This window comes from Rhinopithecus bieti, unplaced genomic scaffold (genome assembly GCF_001698545.2).
Source record: "Rhinopithecus bieti isolate Rb0 unplaced genomic scaffold, ASM169854v2 scaffold_39870, whole genome shotgun sequence".
NCBI classification, from domain to species: Eukaryota; Metazoa; Chordata; class Mammalia; order Primates; family Cercopithecidae; genus Rhinopithecus; species Rhinopithecus bieti.
In genome coordinates this window covers 148,773-170,937 of record NW_016817144.1, presented here as the reverse complement: position 1 = coordinate 170,937, position 22,165 = coordinate 148,773, and the positions used below count along the sequence as shown (strand labels likewise).

General features: G+C 41.3%; 1 protein-coding gene across 1 annotated transcript in view; it reads left to right on the top strand.

Annotated features, from left to right (window-relative positions):
- Positions 1 to 4,671: 4,671 nt before the first annotated feature.
- LOC108517749 (nucleosome-remodeling factor subunit BPTF) overlaps positions 4,672 to 22,165 on the top strand; it is a 76,675-nt gene continuing 59,181 nt past the window's right edge. The window contains exons 1-6 of the mRNA XM_017855840.1: positions 4,672 to 4,792; positions 5,572 to 5,710; positions 9,574 to 9,753; positions 11,089 to 13,399; positions 18,614 to 18,738; positions 20,567 to 20,695. Of these exons, the coding sequence (XP_017711329.1) occupies positions 4,673 to 4,792; positions 5,572 to 5,710; positions 9,574 to 9,753; positions 11,089 to 13,399; positions 18,614 to 18,738; positions 20,567 to 20,695 (3,004 nt within the window). The 5' untranslated portion in view covers position 4,672. The remainder of the gene's footprint in view (positions 4,793 to 5,571; positions 5,711 to 9,573; positions 9,754 to 11,088; positions 13,400 to 18,613; positions 18,739 to 20,566; positions 20,696 to 22,165) is intronic.

Genomic DNA, 22,165 nt, shown 5'->3' with positions numbered 1-22,165 from the left:
TTTTTTGTTGTTGTTGAGACGGAGTCTCGCTCTGTCTCCCAGGCTGGAGTGCAGTGGCCAGATCTCAGCTCACTACAAGCTCCGCCTCCCGGGTTTACGCCATTCTCCTGCCTCAGCCTCCCAAGTAGCTGGGACTACAGGCACCCACCGCCTCGCCCGGCTAGTTTTTTGCACTTTTTTTTTTTTAGTAGAGACGGGGTTTCACTGTGTTAGCCAGGATGGTCTCGATCTCCTGACCCCGTGATCTGCCCGTCTTGGCCTCCCAAAGTGCTGGGATTACAGGCTTGAGGCACCGCGCCCGGCCACGTGTCTTAACCTAGTTGCATTTTACATATTTTGAAAAATTATAATGAAGGAATAATTGTGTGTGTGTGTGTGCATGTCTGTGTCTGTGTGTTTTGAGACGGAGTCTTGCTCTGTCACCCAGGCTGGAGTGCAGCGGTGCCATCTCAGCTCACTGCAACCTCCACCTCCCGGGTTCAAGCAATTCTCCTGCCTCAGCCTCCCGAGTAGCTGGTATTACAGACAAGTACCACTATGCCTGGCTAATTTTTGTATTTTTAGTAGAGACGGGGTTTTGTCGTGTTGACCAGGCTGGTCTCAAACTCCTGTCCTCGAGTGATCCACTCTCCTCAGCCTCCCAGAGTGCTGGGATTATAGGTGTGAGCCACCACATTTGGCCAAATGTAACAAGAAATATTCAAGGCCTGTGTAAAGAAATCTTTAGGCTAGGCGTGGTGGCACACACCTGTAATCCCAGCACTTTGGGAGGTGAGGTGGGAGGATCGCTTGAGCCCAGGAGTTCAAGACCAGCCTGGGCAATATAGGGAGACCCTGTCTCTACCAAAAATAATAATTAATTAAAAAGTTAAGCAATCTTTAAAGCTTAACTAAAGACATGAAGGATACTTTGGGAGTAAGATTTTCCATCCTGGAGCAGGGGAGGTTTGACCAAAATGAAACTAATATTTGATCTAGAAAAGTTAATGTGCAAGAATACTGAGCACAGTAGCTCACGCTTATAATTCCAACACTTTGAGAGGTTGAGGAAGGAGGATCACTTGAAGTGAGGAGTTTGAGACCAGCCTAGGCAACATAGCAAGACTCTGTCTCTACAAAAAAATTAAAATTGGCCAGGTGTGGTGGTGTGTGCCTGTAATGCCAGCTACTTGGGAGGCTGAGCCCAGAGGAGGAGGAGATCTTGAGCCCGGGAGTTTGAGGCTGAGGTGAGCTATGATCGCGCCATTGCACTGCATCCCAGGCAACAGAGTGACAACCTATCTTTAAAAAAAAAAAGGAAAAAGAAAGTTATTGTGTAAGAATAGCCAAAAGGGGAAAAAATAGATGTTAATGAAAAAGGTACTAGATATTAGAGCACATTTTGAAGCTTCATTAATTTTTTCTACAGAAGAAGCAAATCAGTAGATAAATACAGAATCCAAAAATAGACCTAAGCATGGAGATTCAGCTGTGGTAGCATTACACATCACAAAGGGAAAGCATGTTTGGGAAAATATCACTTAGATCTCTGCCTTAGCAAAAAAACATTTAGATTGATGAAGAATTGTTAACCCCAAAACCCTAAAAACAAAAGAGAACTTCAATAAGAAAGCATGAATTAATTTATGTTTTATTGTGATACTTTCTTTTAAACAGGTAAAAGTCCAGATGCCGTAGAGGAAAAAAGTGGATACGTGTATTTAAAATTCTGAGTGGAAAATTGTTACTGTAATCAAACTCAAAAGACATGACAAACTGAGGAAAAATATTTGTACCACAAATGGAAAATTTTCTTAATTGACAAAGACCTTTTATAAATGAAAAGTGCTAATAGTCTAGTACAAACAAGACAAAGGATTTGAATAGGCATTTTGCAGAAAATAAATATGAAAGGCCAGTAGACATAAAATGATTCCTTCTTTCATAATTAAAACAATGGGATAGTATATTTTACCTCTGAATTTGACTAACAGTTTAGAAGTTCAGTACTAACTCAGCATGAGTGAAACTGTAGGAGCTCAGGGTGGCTTCATGATTGATGGTAGTGTGGAGCTATGATTGCACTGTTCTGAAGAGCAGTTTGACCCCATATCCATCAGCATTTTCAGTGCAGGAACTTTTGGACCCAGCCATCCCACCACTGAAGGATATAGAGGTGTATTCCCTAGGTTTACCTAGAAGGACATAAAATGTTGTTTCTTACAGCTTTGGCTGTGATAGCAAAACACCACAAAACCCTGAGCCCCACGTGGAGATTGGGAGTGGAGTTGAAGTTCAGTCCATTCTCCTGGTCGGACTTAGTTGATCAAGGAGAAGTAGAAGGAAAATCTGCCACTGGCACACCCACCATCATGCTCCTCTGGGATAGGTAGCATCACAGATTAGCCATAATACTGCCTAACTGGCCTTGCTTCCTCCGCAAAGGGAAGCCTTTGTATTTAATGATAAAAGGGACCTCTTTGCCTCGTGGACACCAAGAACACAACTGAGCACGCTGCCCAACTGTGAGCTCCTAGGGTGTCACTGCGCTAGAGTCCTTTAGACCGTGCTCCATTCCTGGCCTCTCAGCAAAAATGGCCCAGTTGCCATGCTGGACCTGGCCTTTCGGAGGCGTATAGAAGACAAGCCCTCAAAATCTCCATGAGAAATCCTACACAGTCCTTCTGGCATAGTCACCCCGCCTTACTCCTGTAGCCTGCGACTTCAGGTTATCCACTGTATTGTGCCTGCAGAGCTTGTCCTTCTCCTTAGTTCCAAGTGTGTTGCCAGAGGGATGGAATTTGAGTACATTACTCCCAGTGAGGATCTACTCCCTTTCCCCTCCTCCCATCACCTTATGAGAGACTGTGAAGAGCCTTATGGAGAATGTTTGCTACACCAGTTGAGTGCAGTTAATAGGCATGAGCTGTCAGCCTGGGGGAGACCGTATTGTGGGGACCTACAATCACAGGGACACAAAACCTTAAAAGTGGGGGGCGAGAAGAAGCAGGGAGAGTGGTGGGGAGTTTTTGGTGGGGGGAAGGAGATAAAAAGACTGAAATCTCCTCCCACATCTTTTTGGCATCACTACCCCGTTAAAAAAAGGTCTCTATTCTTGCCACAGAACTGTGCATGAGAAATTGGCTACATTTGGTTAGGGTGTGATAAAAGCAGTTCTTCTGCCACTAGCGCTCTTAGAGACAAGAGCTCCTTTCTTTGTAGGTTTTGCTTCGTGTCTCTGTTTGTGAGAAATATTCTGATTCATGAAAATCTAGTCTAATTGCCTGAATGTAGAGCCTCACCACAGGCCTGGTCTTTACTGGTAGATGCAGTGATTTTCTTTCCTGCCTGAGAAAGCGTTGTGGCCGGTGCCTGTGTCTCATGATTTAGGTCAATATGGGCCGACCTTCCTCATCCTTCTTCTCTCTCGAAAGCTGGGGCCCCATGGGCCCCATTCTCTGTGGATGTAAGAAACCTCATTTATGTTAGTAGATCCTGTGAATGCTTTGAAATCCCCCGTGCTTGTGAGAATCAGAAATATTGCTTGATAAAATAAATGTTTTTGTATTCTTTGGTCTTCATTTTTTGGAAGGAAAAAACTCTGGAAACAAAATATGCTTTTTTTTTTTTTTTTTTTTTTTTTTTTTTTTTTTTTGAGATAGAGTCTTGCTCTGTCGCCCAGGCTGGAGTGCAGTGGCCGGATCTCGGCTCACTGCAAGCTCCGCCTCCCGGGTTTATGCCATTCTCCTGCCTCAGCCTCCCGAGTAGCTGGGACTACAGATGCCCGCCACCGCGTCCGGCTAGTTTTTTTTTGTATTTTTTTAGTAGAGATGGGGTTTCACCGTGTTAGCCAGGATGGTCTCGATCTCCTGCCAGGCTAACCGCGCCTGGCAACAAAATATTCTTTAACAGTTACCTGGTTTAGTAAATTGTAGCGTATCCATGCAATGGTATATTTTTTAATTCCTTAAAACATCTGTGTATTTTGATAAGGAAAGATCTTCTAGTGTAATTATCCACTGATTAAAAACTGTGGTTGTGTGTGCACTATAAAATACATATGTGTAGGCTGGGCGCGGTGGCTCACGCCTGTAATCCCAGCACTTTGGGAGGCTGAGACGGGCAGATCACGAGGTCAGGAGATCGAGACCATCCTGGCTAACACGGTGAAACCCCATCTCTACTAAAATACAAAAAATTAGCCGGGCATGGTGGCGGGCGCCTGTGGTCCCAGCTACTTGGGAGGCTGAGGCAGGAGAATGGTGTGAACCCAGGAGGCGGAGCTTGCAGTGAGCCGAGATCGTGCCACTGCGCTCCAGCCTGAGTGAGAGCAAGACTCTGTCTCAAAAAAAAAAAAATAGCATATGTGTGAATATGTAATGGACTATGTAAAGAGATATATAAATGTTGGTATGTACATGAAATGTTTTAGGAATAAATCATAATTATTTGTTAGGAGGAGGCATGGAAAGGATAGCATTTCTTGTTTTTGCCTTTTTGTACTCTTTGTCTTTTCTTATTAAGGAATTGTACAACTACAACTAAGTTTTGTCAGTTGGGATTGTCTGGTTTATAGGATTATAAGTAAGTCTGCTTTGTCTTCCTCATTTTTCAGTATTGCATTTTTATCTTTTCTGTTTATTTTTCTAAGTTAACATTGTCTTTCTATCCATGCATTCTTAGGTTACACCGGATGACATCAATTGAAAGAGAAGAAAAGGAGAAAGTCAAAAAAAAAGAGAAAAAACAGGAAGAGGAAGAAACGATGCAGCAAGCAACATGGGTAAAATACACATTTCCAGTTAAACATCAGGTAATTTTTACAACAACCCTTTAAAATAGTGTTAGCCATTTCTGAAACTTTTATCCTGAAACTTTGAATACTAATTTTATTTTACTTTTGACATAGTCTTTTTATTTTATTTATTTATTTATTTATTTTTGACACAGAGTCTGGCTCTGTTGCTTAGACTGGAGTGCAGTGGCACAATCTTGGCTCACTACAGCCTCAGCCCCCTGGGTTCAAATGATTCTTCTGCCTCAGCCTCCTGAGTAGCTGGGATTATAGGCATGCAGCACCATGCCCGGCTAATTTTTGTATTTTAAGTAGAGACAGGGTTTCGCCATGTTAGCCAGGTGAGTCTTGAACTCCTGACCTCAGGTGATCCTCCTGCCTTGGCCTCCCGAAGTGCTGGGATTACAGGTGTGAGCCACTGCTCCTGGCCTACTTTTGACATAGTCTTTTAAGTAATATGTTAGGGATGAAGTGCATCTTCCTGGCAAATTTACAAAGCATCAGTTTATCTTAGTAGAATATAGGAGGCTTATGAGGACAATTTGTTGAAGTTGTTATAAAACTGTAAAATTGTGTTAAATTTTACATGCTAAAAAGGAGCATTATTTCGTTGATCTTTGATTCCCAGTGAAAGCTAAGTTGATTAGTAAATTTTTTTTGTCCCCACTTGGAAAACCTGGGGATGATTAGTAAATTTAATTTGCCTGACTTTGAAACTTGTTTGGTAAAACGCATAAAACCACATGTGGTTTATAAGCATTGTCATTCTTACTGTTGAATGTTTTCATTTACACCAGGTTTGGAAACAAAGAGGTGAAGAGTACAGAGTGACGGGCTATGGTGGTTGGAGCTGGATTAGTAAAACTCATGTCTATAGGTTTGTTCCGAAATTGCCAGGCAATACTAATGTGAATTACAGAAAGTCATTAGAAGGAAGTAAGTAATTAAAATTACGTTTTCTGCATAATCGTTCTGCTTTATATTTCTTTTTTTTTTTTTTGAGACGGAGTCTCGCTCTGTCGCCCAGGCTGGAGTGCAGTGGCTGGATCTCAGCTCACTGCAAGCTCCGCCTCCCGGGTTTACGCCATTCTCCTGCCTCAGGCTCCGGAGTAGGTGGGACTACAGGCGCCCGCCACCTCGCCCGGCTAGTTTTTTGTATTTTTTTTAGTAGAGACAGGGTTTCACCGTGTTAGCCAGGATGGTCTCGATCTCCTGACCTCGTGATCCGCCCGTCTCGGCCTCCCAAAGTCCTGGGATTACAGGCTTGAGCCACCGTGCCCGGCCTGCTTTATATTTCTTATAAATTTGTAGTATATTGACTATATTTTAGATAAAAACATTTTCCTGAAATTTTTAATAGTACTGCAAAATTACCAATTTAGTTTACTAAAACCCTAAAACTTTAAAAATTACCTTTATTCACAGGAATTTGATGTCTCAGATTTCCGTAAGATCGTAGAATGGAACTTGTTTTTTAGAAGAGGCCTCAGCCGCCTGATTATCATTTTTCAAAATCTTAGATTCAGGCCAGGCCACCAGGTGCAGTGGTTCATGCCTGTAATCCCAGCACTTTGGGAGGCTGAGGCAGGTGTATTACTTGGGAGTTCTAGACTACCCTGGCTAATATGGTGAAACCCCATCTCTACTAAAAATACAAAATTTACTGGGTGTGCTGGCACACACCTGTGATCCCAGCTACTCAGGAGGCTAAGGCAGGAGAATGGTTTAAACCCAGGAGGCAGAGGTTACAGTGAGCCAAGGTTGCACCACTGAGCTCCAGCCTGGGTGACAAAGCAAGACTGTCTCAAAAAAAAAAAAAAAAAAAAAATTCGGGCCAGCCGCAGTGGCTTACACCTATAATCCCAGTGCTTTGGGAGGCTAAGGCAGGAGGATCACTTGAGGCCAGAGGATCACTTGAGCCCAGGAGTTCAAGGCAAACCTGGGCAACATAGCAAGACCCCATATCTACAAAAAAGTTTAAAAAATTAACCAGGCGTGTTGCCACGTGGTGCTACTTGGGGGTCTGAGGCAGGAGGATTGCTTGACGCCAGGAGTTTGAGATTGCAGTGAGCTACAATTGTGCTGTTGCACTCGAGCATGGATGACAGAGCAAGACTCAATCTCTTAAAAAAAAATCTTAAATTCAGTACTAATTCACTTCTTGAGGAGTTATGTATCTGGTAACCTTAGCATGTTGCACGTAAGAGAAAACCAGAAAGGAAGTGATAGAGGCTTCCAAAACACTGTCACATAAATGAGGTTTTTTTGTGGGGGTTAGGAAGTTGTTTTTGTTTTGTTTTGTTTTTTTGAGATGGAATCTCGCTCTGTCGCCAGGCTGGAGTGCATTAGCGTATCTCGGCTCACTGCAACCTTCGCCTCCTGGGTTCAAGCAATTCTCCTGCCTCAGCCTCCCAAGTAGCTGGGACTACAGGCGCACACCACCATGCCCAGCTAATTTTTGTATTTTTTGTAGAGATGGGGTTTCACCATGTTGGCCAGGATGGTCTCGATCTCTTGACCTCAAGTGATCTGCCTGCCTTGGCCTTCCAAAGTGCTGGGATTACAGGTGTGAGTCACTGCTCCCAGCCAACTTTTGTCACTCTTGGTTCAGTTGTCACTGACCATTTTTTAAAATCCTGTGGTGTTTTAAAACAAATCCCAGAAATCATGTTTCACCAGAAGTTCAGTATGTATCTCTACATAGACATTTTTTCCATAACCATCATGTCATTATCACACTCAACGAATTAACTATAATTAATAAATTAATCATCTGATTTTCAGTCCATATTCCACTTGACCTAGTTGTCTTAGAGGTACCTTTTTACTGTTAGCAGTAAACCAGGTCCAGGCAAGGCCACACATTGCATTTCATGATTTTTCTTCAGTCTTTTATTCTGTTATATAAACTTCAAGGAGTCCAAGAACCATTCAAATAGATTACAAAAATTTATATACACACTTTTTTCCTTGGTAGAGGATCATAGTATTTATCCATTTCTAATAGGGTTCTGTGACACAAAGTATGTTAGAAACTACTAATATGGACTTTCTGGAATCAACGAACAGATTGTGATAATCCTTCATACACGAGTTTTCTTTCATTATATTTTTGTGTGTGTGTGACAGTCTCGCTCTGTCAGCCAGGCTGGAGTGCAGTGGAGTGGAGTGGACTGCAAACTCCACCTCCCAGGTTCTAGCAGTTCTCCTGCTTCAGTCTCCCAAGTAGCTGGGACTACAGGCTCGTACCACCACACCTGGCTAATTTTTGTATTTTTAGTAGAGATGGGGTTTCACCTTGCTGGGCTGGTCTTGAACTCCTGGCCTCAAGTGATCTGCCTGCCTCAGCCTCCCAAAGTGCTGAGATTACAGGCATGAGCCACCACACCCACCCAAATTTTATCACTTTTGTTTCAGTTGTCACTGACCACTCTTTTTTTTTTTGAGATGGAGTCTCATTCTGTCACGCAGGCTGGAGTGCAGTGGTACGATCTCAGTTCACTGCAACCTCCAACTCCCAGGTTTCAGCGATTCTCCTGCCTCATCCTCCTGAGTAGGGATCACAGGTGTGCACCACCATGCCTGGCTAATTTTTCTATTTTTTTTTTTTTTGAGACGGAGTCTCGCTCTGTCGCCCGGGCTGGAGTGCAGTGGCCGGATCTCAGCTCACTGCAACCTCCGCCTCCCGGGTTTACGCCATTCTCCTGCCTCAGCCTCCGGAGCAGCTGGGACTGCAGGCGCTCGCCACCTCGCCCGGCTAGTTTTTTGTATTTTTTTTTTAGTAGAGATGGGGTTTCACAGTGTTAACCAGGATGGTCTCGATCTCCTGACCTCGTGATCCGCCCGTCTCGGCCTCCCAAAATGCTGGGATTACAGGCTTGAGCCACCGCGCCCTGCCTAATTTTTCTATTTTTAATAGAGATGGGGTTTCACCATGTTGGCTAGGCTAGTCTTGAACTCCTTGTCCTCAAGTGATCCACCTGCCTTTGCCTCCCAAAGTGCTAGGATTATAGGCATGAGCTACCACATACATCCAAATTTTATCACTCTTGTTTCAGTTGTCACTGACCGCTTATTTTTTTTGAGACGTAGTCTCACTCTGTCACCCCGGCTGGAGTGCAGTGGCGTGACCTCGGCTCGCTGCAGCCTCCGCCTCCTGGGTTCAAGCAATTCTCCTGTCTCAGCTTCCTGAGTAGCTGGGATCACAGGTGCGCACCACCACGCCCAGATAATTTTTGTATTTTTAGTAGAGATGGGGTTTCACCATGTTAGCCAGGCGGGTCTGAAACTCCTGACCTCAGGTGATCCACTCACCTCTGCCCCGCATAGTGCTGGGATTATAGGCATGAGTCACCACGCCAGCCTGTAGTATTAATGTTTATCTTGTAGCTATGTTACTGAATTACAATTTTTATTTTTATTTTTTTTTGGACACAGAGCCTCACTCTGTCACCCAGGCTGGAGTAGAGTGGCATGAGGCTCTGCACCAGGTCCACTTTTTTTTTTTTTATCCTGCAGTGTTTTAAAACAAATTTCATAAATCATGTTTCACCAAAAATGTTTGTACAAAGTTTTCTGAAATGTCTGAAATTCAGTCATTCCTTCTATGTTTTAGGTCAGCCAGGCATATAGGATTGTATGGTACCTTATACTCAGTAAGACCTTTGTACTTTTTTTTTTTAAATGAAAAAATGAAACATAACTTGCTGGAAAATACTTGTTTGTTTTCACTAAACTTGACATATTAAAGTACTAATACTGGAAATAAAGTTAATTGTGCTATACATGGTTCTTTTTAGCCAAAAATAATATGGATGAAAATATGGATGAGTCAGATAAAAGAAAATGTTCACGAAGTCCCAAAAAAATAAAAACAGAACCTGATTCTGAAAAAGATGAGGTAAAAGATTCAGATGCTGCAAAAGGAGCAGACCAAAGTGAAATGGATATCTCAAAGATTACTGAGAAGAAGGACCAAGGTAAGGAGAGTCAGCTGTGGAGGGCAGCCTGGGGGTGATAAGAATGCAGTGGATCGGGGTCCCACCACAGGAAAGGTACTGCGTTGTGTTTTCTTGATAATAGCTTTATTAAAATGTAATTCATATCCCATACAATTCACCCAATTCAAGTGTAAATTCAGTGGTTTTTAGTATAGTCACAAAGTTCAACCATTATCATGTCAATCTTAGAACATTTTCATAACGTTGAAAAGAAGCCTCATTCATACCCATTAGCAGTTACTTACCAATCCTTCCCCAAAGTGCCGCCAGCTTAGCGGTCTACTTTCTGTCTCTCTGGATTTGCCTATTTTGGACAGTCCATAGAAATGGAATCAGGCAATATGTGGTCCTTTGTGGCTGGCTTCGTCCACTTAGCATGTTTTTAAGGTTCATCCATGTTGTAGCATGTATCAGTACTTTCTATTTCTGAGTAATACTCTGTGGATATGCCACATTTTGTTATCCATTCATTAGTTGATGGGCATTGGGCTGTTCCCTCTTTTGGCTATTATGAATAATGCTGCTATGAACATTCATGCAGAAGATTTTTGTGGCCAAGCGTTTTCACATCTCTTGGAGATATACCTAGGAATGGAATTACTGGATCATATGGTAACTCTGTTTAACCTTTTGAGGAACTACATTGTCTTTTGTAACAAGTCATTTTTTAAAAAACTAGATAAGCTAAATAATGCATGTAGCTAGAGATATGTTATAACTGTAAAAGTCTATACAAAATATTACATGAAGGTACTAGCGTGTGCAGTCGCCTGCCACATACTAAGTACTTTTTCATTATGGCATTCCATCATTTTTAGATACTAAGGATCAGAATATTTAAGTATTTCGGGGATGTATGTCTCATAAAGTTCAACACTATCCATTGATCAGGAACTTTGAAATATATGTTCAAGCTCTAGAGAGAAAATGAGAAAAATAGATACTTTAATATTTTTGGCTAGGCACAGTGGCTCATGCCTATAATCTCAGCACTTTGGGAGGCTGAGTTGGGCGGATCACCTGATGTCAGGAGTTCAAGACCAGCCTGGCCAACATCGCGAAACCATGTCTCTACTGAAAATTCAAAAACTAGCCAGGCATGGTGTCACATGCCTCTAATCCCAGCTACTCAGGAGGCTGAGGCACGAGAATTGCTTGAACCCAGGGGGTGGAGGTTGCAGTGAACTGTGATCACGCCGCTGCACTCCAGCCTGGGCAACAGAGTGAGACTCCATCTCAAAAAAAAAAAAAAAAAGTATAAATTCCTCCTTTCAGAGTAAAAGTTACATTTCTATAAATGTCTTTGTTTCACAGATGTGAAGGAGCTTTTAGATTCTGACAGTGATAAACCCTGCAAGGAAGAACCAATGGAAATAGACGATGACATGAAAACAGAGTCACATGTGAATTGTCAGGAGAGTTCTCAAGTTGATGTGGTCAATGTTAGTGAGGGTTTTCATCTAAGGACTAGTTACAAAAAGAAAACAAAATCATCCAAACTAGATGGACTTCTTGAAAGGAGAATTAAACAGTTTACACTGGAAGAAAAACAGCGCCTCGAAAAAATCAAGTTGGAGGGTGGAATTAAGGGTATAGGAAAGACTTCTACAAATTCTTCAAAAAATCTCTCTGAATCACCAGTAATAACAAAAGCAAAAGAAGGGTGTCAGAGTGACTCGATGCGACAAGAACAGAGCCCGAATGCAAATAATGATCGACCTGAGGACTTGATTCGGGGATGTTCAGAAAGTGATTCCTCAGTTCTTGGAATGAGTGATCCTAGTCATACCACAAACAAACTTTATCCAAAAGGTCAAGTGTTAGATGATATCTCCATTCGGAGCCCAGAAACAAACTGTCAGAAACAAAATTCCATTGAAAATGACATAGAAGAAAATGTCTCTGACCCTGCCAGTAAAGGCCAGGAACCCAGTAAGAGTAAAACAAAAGGAAATGATTTTTTCATTGAAGACGCTAAACTAGCCAGTGCAGGTGATATTGATTCTTTGATTTATAAGAACAAAAACCTGCTCATACAGGAGGAAAATGACACCATCGTTTCTTCTTCCAAGAGTGCTTTACATTCGTCAGTGCCTAAAAGTACCAATGACAGAGATGCCACACCTCTGTCAAAAGCAATGGACTTTGAAGGAAAACTGGGATGTGACTCTGAATCTAATAGCACTTTGGAAAATAGTTCTGATACTGTGTCTATTCACGATAGCAGTGAAGAAGATATGATTGTTCAGAATAGCAATGAAAGTATTTCTGAACAGTTCAGAACTCAAGAAAAAGGTATTGAAGGCTTGGAGCCATTAAAATGTGAATTGGTTTCTGATAAGTCCACTGGAAACTGTGAGGACAGGCTGCTGGGTAAGGTAACTGAAGCAAATGGTAAAAAAACAAGTCAGCAGAAGAAATTAGAGGAGAGATCAGTTAATAAATGTAGTGATCAAATAAAGCTAAAAAATACTACTGACAAAAAGAATAATGAAAATCGAGAGTCCGAAAAGAAAGGACAGAGAACAAGTACATTTCAAATAAATGGAAAAGATAATAAACCCAAGATATATTTGAAAGGTGAATGCTTGAAAGAAATTTCTGAGAGTAAAGTAGTAAGTGGTAATATTGAACCAAAGGTTAATAATATAAATAAAATAATCCCTGAGAATGATATTAAATCATTGACTGTTAAAGAATCTGCTGTAAGGCCATTCATTAATGGTGATGTCATCATGGAAGATTTTAATGAAAGAAACAGCTCCGAAACAAAATCACATTTACTGAGTTCTTCAGATGCTGAAGGTAACTACCGAGATAGCCTTGAGACCCTGCCATCAACCAAAGAGTCTGACGGTACACAGACAACCACACCTTCACCATCTTGTCCAGAAAGCAATTCAGTTAATCAGGTAGAAGATATGGAAATAGAAACCTCAGAAGTTAAGAAAGTTACTTCATCACCTGTTCCTTCTGGAGAGGAATCTAATCTCAGTAATGACTTTATTGATGAAAATGGTCTGCCCGTCAACAAAAATGAAAATGTCAATGGAGAATCTAAAAGAAAAACCGTCATCACAGAAGTCACCACGATGACTTCCACTGTGGCCACAGAATCAAAAACTGTGATCAAGGTAGAAAAAGGCGATAAGCAAACTGTGGTTTCTTCCACAGAAAATTGTGCGAAGTCCACTGTCACAACCACCACTACAACGGTGACCAAGCTTTCCACGCCCTCCACAGGCAGCAGTGTGGACATCATCTCTGTAAAGGAGCAGAGCAAAACCGTGGTCACCACGACAGTGACAGACTCCCTGACCACCACAGGAGGCACGCTGGTTACATCTATGACTGTGAGCAAAGAGTATTCCACACGAGACAAAGTGAAACTGATGAAATTTTCAAGACCAAAGAAGACTCGCTCAGGTACAGCTCTGCCATCCTATAGAAAATTTGTTACCAAGAGCAGCAAGAAGAGCATTTTTGTTTTGCCTAATGATGACTTAAAAAAGTTGGCCAGAAAAGGAGGAATCCGAGAGGTCCCTTATTTTAATTACAATGCAAAACCTGCTTTGGATATATGGCCATATCCTTCTCCTAGACCAACCTTTGGCATCACTTGGAGGTATGTACTTTAAAATGTATTTGGGGAGGGAGAAAATTTTTAAAAGAATTATCTCACAAGAATATCTCATTTTTAAAAAATGAGATAATAGAGATAAGACAGGAAACATATTAATGGCTAAAGATACTAATGGAAACAGGATACAGAAAGCTTCAAAATTGGCCAACTGGTATGTACTAAAGTTTTGTAGGGAAAATGTTTAAAGACTTAAAATTTAAGACAATGTTTTAAAATGAAATTCAGTTTTAACTTTCATAAGACAAAAGGAACGTGTCAGATGTGATTGTTTTTGTGGTCTGATTTTCTGAGTTACTGCTCTGGGAACAAGATAATCACCAACTTTCTGGAATGTTTTGTATTTTATTAGGTAATTCGTAAAAAATAAGACATAAACATGCCTGTAAATTTCATAAAGCTTATCATAATGTGAAAATCTTCCTAATGTAGCTTATTTGCATGATAAACATTTGTTTTGGAGTTCTCTGTTATTTGTGTATGAATAGGTAGTGTCTAAGATTCCTTAGAAATTTTTTTAAACCCAGAAAGAGTCCTAATTTAAAATTTTCTGGGCACTTTTAAGTTTAGGGGATGCATCCTAAATAGATAGTGTTGGCAGTTGTAAAATCATGTAGTTTGACGTTGGGAAGGGATCTTAGAACTTCTTATCTTTTGTAAATGTACAGTGATTTGCCTGTGGCTACAGAGACACAGGAATAGTGCCCGGTTTTCCTAAATCCCAGTCTGGTACTTTATCTGCTATATCACATTTCACTTATTTGTCCTTGCTTTCTCCTTTTTCATGTCCTTGTCTTTATCTTTTCACCCCTGTAATTGAGAAGGATGGAACATAAACATTGAAAACATGAGAGTTCTGGGAACATCTTTAGAAATCAGAATCGGTCATAGTTGCAGTTAGATTTTGCTAGGATCCTCAGATTATTTCAGCGAGTTAGGGAGCCGTTTTCATTTCCCCTTAGGCTTCGTTTTGTGTGTCTTTTAACATTTTCCAATTTCTTTAAAATCACCCTTTTTTGGGTTCCTTTATATTACAATCAGCTAGTATTACAAAAAAAAGTAAGTACTCTCTATGAAGGAATTTATTTATTAATACAACCAGTCATAGTTTGTTTGACCAAGTTTTTTATAACTCATCTTTTGATTTGAAATAAAATATCATCACTCCATTACACACTCAATAGAGACAGCTGAAAAGTACAATTTCTCTGCAGGGCCTGCAATGAAGGATTTGCAGAATCCTGCAGGGAATCAAGGAACTCTTCATTACAATTCATGGATTTATAGGATTACTCTGCACTTTTCTGCTTTCTTCATTGAGAGCGGTCCCAAAATGTGTCCTTGACTGTCCTGCAGGTAACTTCTTTCCCACTGGAAAAGTTACTGTGTACAAATACTTTAATTATAAAGTGACCTGGCAGTTGTGGAGGCTGACCTTTCTGCTCTTTGTATTCTGAAACGGAGGGTAGGCTCAACTGGGAAGCACTCTTTTCTGAACTCTCCAGCAGAGTTAGGCACTGGTCCTGATCAAGTGTTGCTCGGGGCCCTGTTCTGCACAGCTGAATTTCAGGAGCTGAATTGAATGTCTTAGTATGCACTATGGCGCAGTTTGTATTACTTGATTTCACATTTTTTAATGAAAGGAAATACCTTCCATTAAACATTATACATTTTAAATTCATACTGCCTTCAAATGTATGCTAACATTTTAATTTGCTGAAACAAATTTGAGAGAAGCATAATCCTTGCTGTCTAATGGAGGCATGGGTAAATATGTAAATTGATCATGATTTTAGAATGCATTTTAAAAGCATCTTGCTATAAAAGCCATGCACGTGAAATCCATTTTTATACTAACACTTGAATAGAATAAATCTGATGGTTAGGAGTTAAGAATGCCAAAGATGCATGTATGATCTTTGTTATTAATGTTAAGGCTGAGCAATATTGGAAAACTTGTCTCGTAGACTCAATAGGGCCTCTTTTTCCCTCCACACCATCCATTCCCTTATGCCCATCCTCCCAGGCCCTGATTCTGTGCTTCATTGTGATGTTGAACTGATAGTTGTCCTCCACAGTGCTGCCAGAGATTCTCCTAAAATGCCCCTCTATCCTGTGAATAGTCTGACTGAGCTAAGGGACTTGCTAAATACTGCAGCAAGGAGCAGGGAAGGCATTTGTCACCTGTAGATCACATTCATGGAAAGTACTTCCCTTTACAACCCATCCAGTACTGGATAAATCTCAGAGGACTTAATATACATACCCTTTAATGCTCTTCTTTAATCTTTTAATTTGGTGCAGTGCATTCTGGCTTCTGCCTTTCTCTCTCATGCCACCTTCATCTCTTTCTGTACCTCCACACCCCTTCCCTCCAGTCATAAAACACTGGATGTGGTCTCTGGGAAGAAATGTGTACTCTTGCACACTATGCTCTTTAGTATATTTCTGCCCCTTGCCTTTGATCAGCAACTCCCATGCTCTTAACTTGTCCTTTGAGACTCCAGCAAAGCTGTGATCCTCATTCCCGAGCCAACTCAAATGTCCCTCCCTTGTCCTTTCCTCTCTTACAGCTCTGAGAACACAGACAGATTCTAGTTCACCTCTGTGTCCCCAACTCCTGTCACATAGTCTAACACATAGAAGATGCTCAAGTATTTTTTGAATGAATGCTTGAATGAGCAGACTTGCCATGCATGTGGTGTGTTCCTCCCCGGTGTTATTTCCATTTTAAAATAAGGATACTTTAAAGTCGTTGTTTGACCACAGAGAATGAGGATGAACTTTTCCTTCCAAATAAATGTTTATTTGCTTTCTCCTATGACATTAAAGATCTCTAGGAATTACTATGGGGTATGGTCTGAAAGTGACAGACACTTTCCCCCTCTTGGGACATCCCTGCACTAGTTAATATTTCCCCTCGACCTGCTCTGTCTAGGTGAGAGGATTCATAGCGCAATAACACAGCAGAGAAAGTAATGGTGTCACAAGTGGATATGGGAAGTTAAGAAGCTGCAGCAACTTTTTGGCTAGAGCTTTCCCTTTCACAGTGTTCATTTTTCCAACTGAATACCGTCAATAGAAAGCATTGCTTTCTACACGGAAAGGGCGGGCACGGTGGCTCACGCCTCCTGTAATCCCAGCACTTTGGGAGGCCAAGGCAGGTGGATCACCTGAGGTCAGGAGTTCGAGACCAGCCTGGCCAATGTGATGAAACCCCATCTTTACTAAATATACAAAAATTAGCCGGGCGTGGTGTTGGGCGCCTGTAATCCCAGCTACTCAGGAGACTGAGGCAGGAGAATCGCTTGAACCCGGTAGGCGGAGGTTGCAGTGAACCGAGGTCATGTCATTGCACTCCAGCCTGGAGCAAAACTCCGTCTCCAAAAAATAATATACAAAAATTAGCTAGATGTTTGGGCGGGCGCCTGTAATCCCAGCTACTCTGGAGGCTGAGGCAGGAGAATCACTTGAACCGGAAGGTGAAGGTTTCAGTGAGCCAAGATTGCTGTACTTCACTCCAGCCTGGGCGACAGAGCGATACTGTCTCCAAAGAAAAAAAAAAAAAAAGGCATTGCCTTTTGCATACAGAGTTTTGAGATTTACCTTCCACATCTATTAGAGGAGGACATTATTTTTATTTTATAGGCTTTGTCTACACCATAATCAACCACTGAGTTCATTTAAGTACAGTGAAAATGTCAACAAAGTATTCATTTACACAAAGATATAATGAATTCCATTTTAGGACATGATATTTAATGCAGTTAAGTAAATTTATTTTGAAATACATTTTGAGTATTTTTAAAGAATGTCTAAAATGTTTAATAACTCCATACACAATGTTTAGAAACAAATATGAACATAGAGAGATTTGTCTGTTGATAAGTAATACGGTATTATCCTTTCTCTTTCTTTTTTTTTTTTTTTGAGATAGAGTCTCGCACTGCTGCCCAAGGTGGAGTGCAGTGGAGCGATCTCAGCTCATTGCAGCCTCCGCTCTCCGGGTTCGAGCGATTCTCCTGCCTCGGCCTCCCAAGTAGCTGAGATTACAGGCGCCCGCCACCATGCCCAGCTAATTTTTTGTATTTTTAGTAGAGATGGGGTTTCACTATGTTGGCCAGGCTGGTCTCAAACTCCTGACCTCGTGATCCACCCACCTCGGCCTCCCAGAGTGCTGGGATTGCAGCCACTGCGCCCAGCTGATAAGTTTCCTTTTTCTAATATTTTATTACTCATTGTAGAATTCGAAAACTACACTAATGCTATTAAAGTTTTATTAGTATTAGCTTTATTCATCATCCAGTTGTTCATGTTTTGAAGAACCACCATTTGGATGCAGAATGTTTTTGTCCATTTAGAAAGGTCTTACTAGATTTATAAGATGTTTTTGGTTTAATTAAATTAAATTTAGTTATTTATTTATTTATTTTGAGATCGAGTTTCACTCTTATCCCCCAGGCTGGAGTGCAATGGTGTGATCTTGGCTCACTGCAACCTCTGCCTCCTGGGTTCAATTGATTCTCCTGCCTCCAGCCTCTCACGTAGCTGGGATTACAGGCGTGCACCACCATGCGCAACTAAATTTTGTATTTTTAGTAGAGATGGGGTTTTGCCATATTGGTCAGGTTGGTCTCGAACTCCTGACCTCAGGTGATCTGCCCACCTCGGCCTCGCAGAGTGTTGGGATTACAGGCGTGAGCCACTGCATCTGACCTCATTTTATTCTTTTAGAAAATTTAAACATTTTCAGGTTTTTTGTTTTTGCAAAAGTTAGGATTTTTCCTTCAAAACTCCTTTATCACATTTAATAACAATTATCTATTTCTCTATATTTAGTCCCCAAAATTTTCCTAACAGATATTTTGGTATTAGGTTAAATTTATAAAATCTTCATGAATTTTTGCCTTATCAACCTTACAATGAAACATTCTCATTTTATAAATTTCTATGGCATTTAAAATGGATATAGACCCTTTTAAAAAAAAGTTAGGTGCCTGTTATGCCTATGAACAAAGAAGTTTTTCTTTTAAAGGACATATAACACCAAAGTCTTACAAAACCATATTATAAATACTGCAGTCCTAATGAGGACAAGAAACACAGCCCTTCAGTTTAGAGGAGTGAATATGAGTGTGTATGTCTGTGTGTATACATGTAGATATATATATATATGGATTTCTTTGGTTTTCCTTTCAGATATAGACTTCAGACCGTAAAGTCCTTAGCTGGAGTGAGCCTAATGTTACGGTTACTGTGGGCAAGTTTGAGATGGGATGACATGGCGGCCAAGGCTCCTCCAGGAGGAGGGACTACACGGACAGGTAAGGGGAAGGGGAGTTATTTTCTAATTTAAGTGTAAAAGCCAAAATCACAGGCCAGGCACGGTGGCTCATGTCTGTAATCCCAACACTTTGGGAGGCCGAGCTGGGCGGATCACAAGGTCAAGAGATCGAAACCATCCTGGCCAACAGGGTGAAACCCCATCTCTACTAAAAATAGAAAAATTAGCTGGGCGTGAGTCCCAGCCACTTGGGAAGGTGAGACAGAAGAATCACTTGAACCCAGGAGGCAGAGGTTGCAGGGAGCTGAGATCGCACCGCTGCACTCCAGCCTGGCAACAGAGCGAGACTCCGTCTCAAAAACCTTTTAAAAAAAAAGCTAAAATCACTTGCCTATTCACTTAATTTTAAGTATCTCTGTTTTCTTATTAAAATATAATGTACTGGGCACGGTGGCTCACGCCTGTAATCCCAGCATTTTGGGAGGCTGAGGCGGGCAAATCACAAGGTCAGGCGATCGAGACCATCCTGGCTACCACAGTGAAACCCTGTCTCTACTAAAAATACAAAAAATTAGCCAGGCATGGTGGTGGGCACCTGTAGTGCCAGCTACTCAGGAGAATGGCGTGAACCCGGGAGGTGGAGCTTACAGTGAGCCAAGATCACGCCACTGCACTCCAGCCTGGGTGACAGAGCGAGACTGTCTCAAAAAATAAAAAAATAAAAATAAAATAATAATAATAAAATATAATGCTTGTATTTAAAAAATACAGTTTTGGCCATGTGTGGTAGCTCTCACCTGTAATCCTAGCACTTTGGGAGGCCAAGGCAGGAGGATCACTGGAGGCCAGGAGTTTGTGACCAGGCTGGGCAACATAATGAGACCTTGTCTCTACAAAACTCTAATTAAAAAAGAAAAAAAAATCAACTAGGCCTGGTGACAGGTGTCTACAGTCCCTGCCACTTGGGAGGCTGGGGCCAGGAGGATTGCTTGAGCCAGGAGTTCAAGGTTGCAGTGACTATGGTCCGCCAGTGTCCTCCAGTCTGGATAACAGAGCAAAACGCTATCTCTCTCTCTCTCTCTCTCTCTCTTTTTTTTTTTTGAGACGGAGTCTGGCTCTGTCGCCCAGGCTGGAGTGTGGTGGCCGGATCTCAGCTCACTGCAAGCTCCGCCTCCCAGGTTTACTCCATTCTCCTGCCTCCGCCTCCCAAGTAGCTGGGACTACAGGCGCCCGCCTCGTCGCCCGGCTAGTTTTTTGTATTCTTTAGTAGAGACGGGGTTTCACCGTATTAGCCAGGGTGGTCTCAATCTCCTGACCTTGTGATCCGCCCGTCTCGGCCTCCCAAAGTGCTGGGATTACAGGCTTGAGCCACCGCGCCCGGCCCTGCAAAACGCTATCTCTAAAAAAAAAATTTTTTTCACATACAGCTTTGTTGAAGTTTGGCACATGCTATAAAATCCCAGGGGCCAGGAGGGAAGGTTCAGATTATAAAATGAGTCACTTATGTGTGAACCAGTCTGCATTTTTAAAAAGATATTTATTATTGTTTAATTAAAAATTTAAGACTTCTGGAGGCCTGCCCTTGCTGCTTCTGTCCTAGGCTTTTTATTATTTTGATTGAGTATTTCCACCAGGAGCTCAGCTATACCCAGCAGCATTTTGTTTCATTTAGAAATTTGCAGTGAGGAAGAAGCTCGGTATTGTTGCAGTCTAGCAGTGATCCTGTTAGATGTTAGTGATCCTGTTAATTAGTCACATGTTTCCAAAAGTTTATTCCATGTGTGTCTTTTTGAAAGCACCAGATGTACCTTTTTAGTCTCTGAGTATTTCCGTTGGTCATTAATACTATGTGAATTAAATCACCGTAGAAACATCCGAAACTGAAATCACAACAACAGAAATAATTAAGAGGAGAGATGTTGGTCCTTACGGCATTCGATCTGAATATTGTATCAGGAAAATCATTTGTCCCATTGGAGTTCCAGAAACACCAAAAGGTAAGGAATAGAAGGAATTATATTCTTTCATGATTAACCTGTTAGCCATGTATTTTATGAATTGAAATTTGATATATTTTTTTCTTCTCTCTGTTCACCTTTTAAAAAAGAAATTTTTTATAACTGCCAAATTTTGGAAATGATATTAAAGTAATAAACATAGGAAGATTCTGGTAGACACACATTGATGCCTATGAGCCTTGTTCCAAGCACAGCAAAGGGCTATAATAATACCTCTTGTAATTACGATGTGAGACATTGCCTGACCACAGACCAGCAGTTCCTAGAGAGCAGCCATTTCATCTGTCTGGTTTGTTGAAGTCCTGGTAACTATTACCGAGTCTAATATGTAAGTGGGTCAATAAAGATTTCTTAAGGATTAAAACTATTGTGAAATACTTCAGTGCTCAAGGTAGAGATAATCTAAGAGGCATGAAGAGTTACTCAAGAAATGTTTATAGAGCACCAATACAATAGGCACTGGGTGGCAAATACATAGAAGAATGAGATTTGGCCCCTAATCTCAAGGAAGCAAAGAAAAGCTTATAGTATTATAATATCAGTGTTATATGTGTTGCAATAAGATAAGAGAGTAATGTTGGAAAAGAAGATTAACACTATTTTATAGATAATTATGAATGTCTGCTTAGAAAATTCATGAGAATTAAAAGTATTAGCACTAATAGGAGTTCATTGTAGTATCCAAATTGAAAATATATAAAGTCCATGTTATTTTATGTAAACAATAAAAATATTTAGGAAAAAACCTAGTAAGAAATGTATAAAAAGGCCAGGTTCAGTGGCTCACACCTGTAATTCCAGGACATTGGGAGGCCAAGACAGGTGGATTACTTGAGCCCAGGAGTTCGAGCCCAGCCTAGACAATGTAGTGAAACCCCATCCCTACAAAACATACAAAAATTACAAAAATATTGGTAACATGCATGCCTGTAATCCCAGCTACTCAGGAGGCTGAGGCCCAAGAATCGCTTGAGCCTGGGAGGTGGAGGTTGCAGTGAGCTGAGATCGCACCACTGCACTCCAGTCTGGGCAACAGATTGAGACTCCGTGTCAAAAAAAAGAAAAGAAAAGAAAAGAAATACAGGCCGGGCATGTGGCTCAAGCTTGTAGTCCCAGCACTTTGGGAGGCTGAGGCGGGCAGATCACTTGAGATCAGGAGTTTGAGACCAGCCTGGCCAGCATAGCAAAACCGCGTCTCTACTGAAAATACAAAAAATTAGCTGGTTATGGTGGTGCACACTTGTAGTCCCAGCTACTTGGAAGGGTGAAGTGGGAGTGGGAGAATCACATATACCCAGAAGGCAGAAGTTGCAGTTAGCCAAAATTGTGCCACTGCATTCTAGCGTGGGCAACATAGTGAGACACTGTCTCCAAATAAATAAATAAATAAAAAGATAATGTCCTTAGATAGAAACAGTGTTTTTATAAAAGTTACCTCTCCCCAAATGT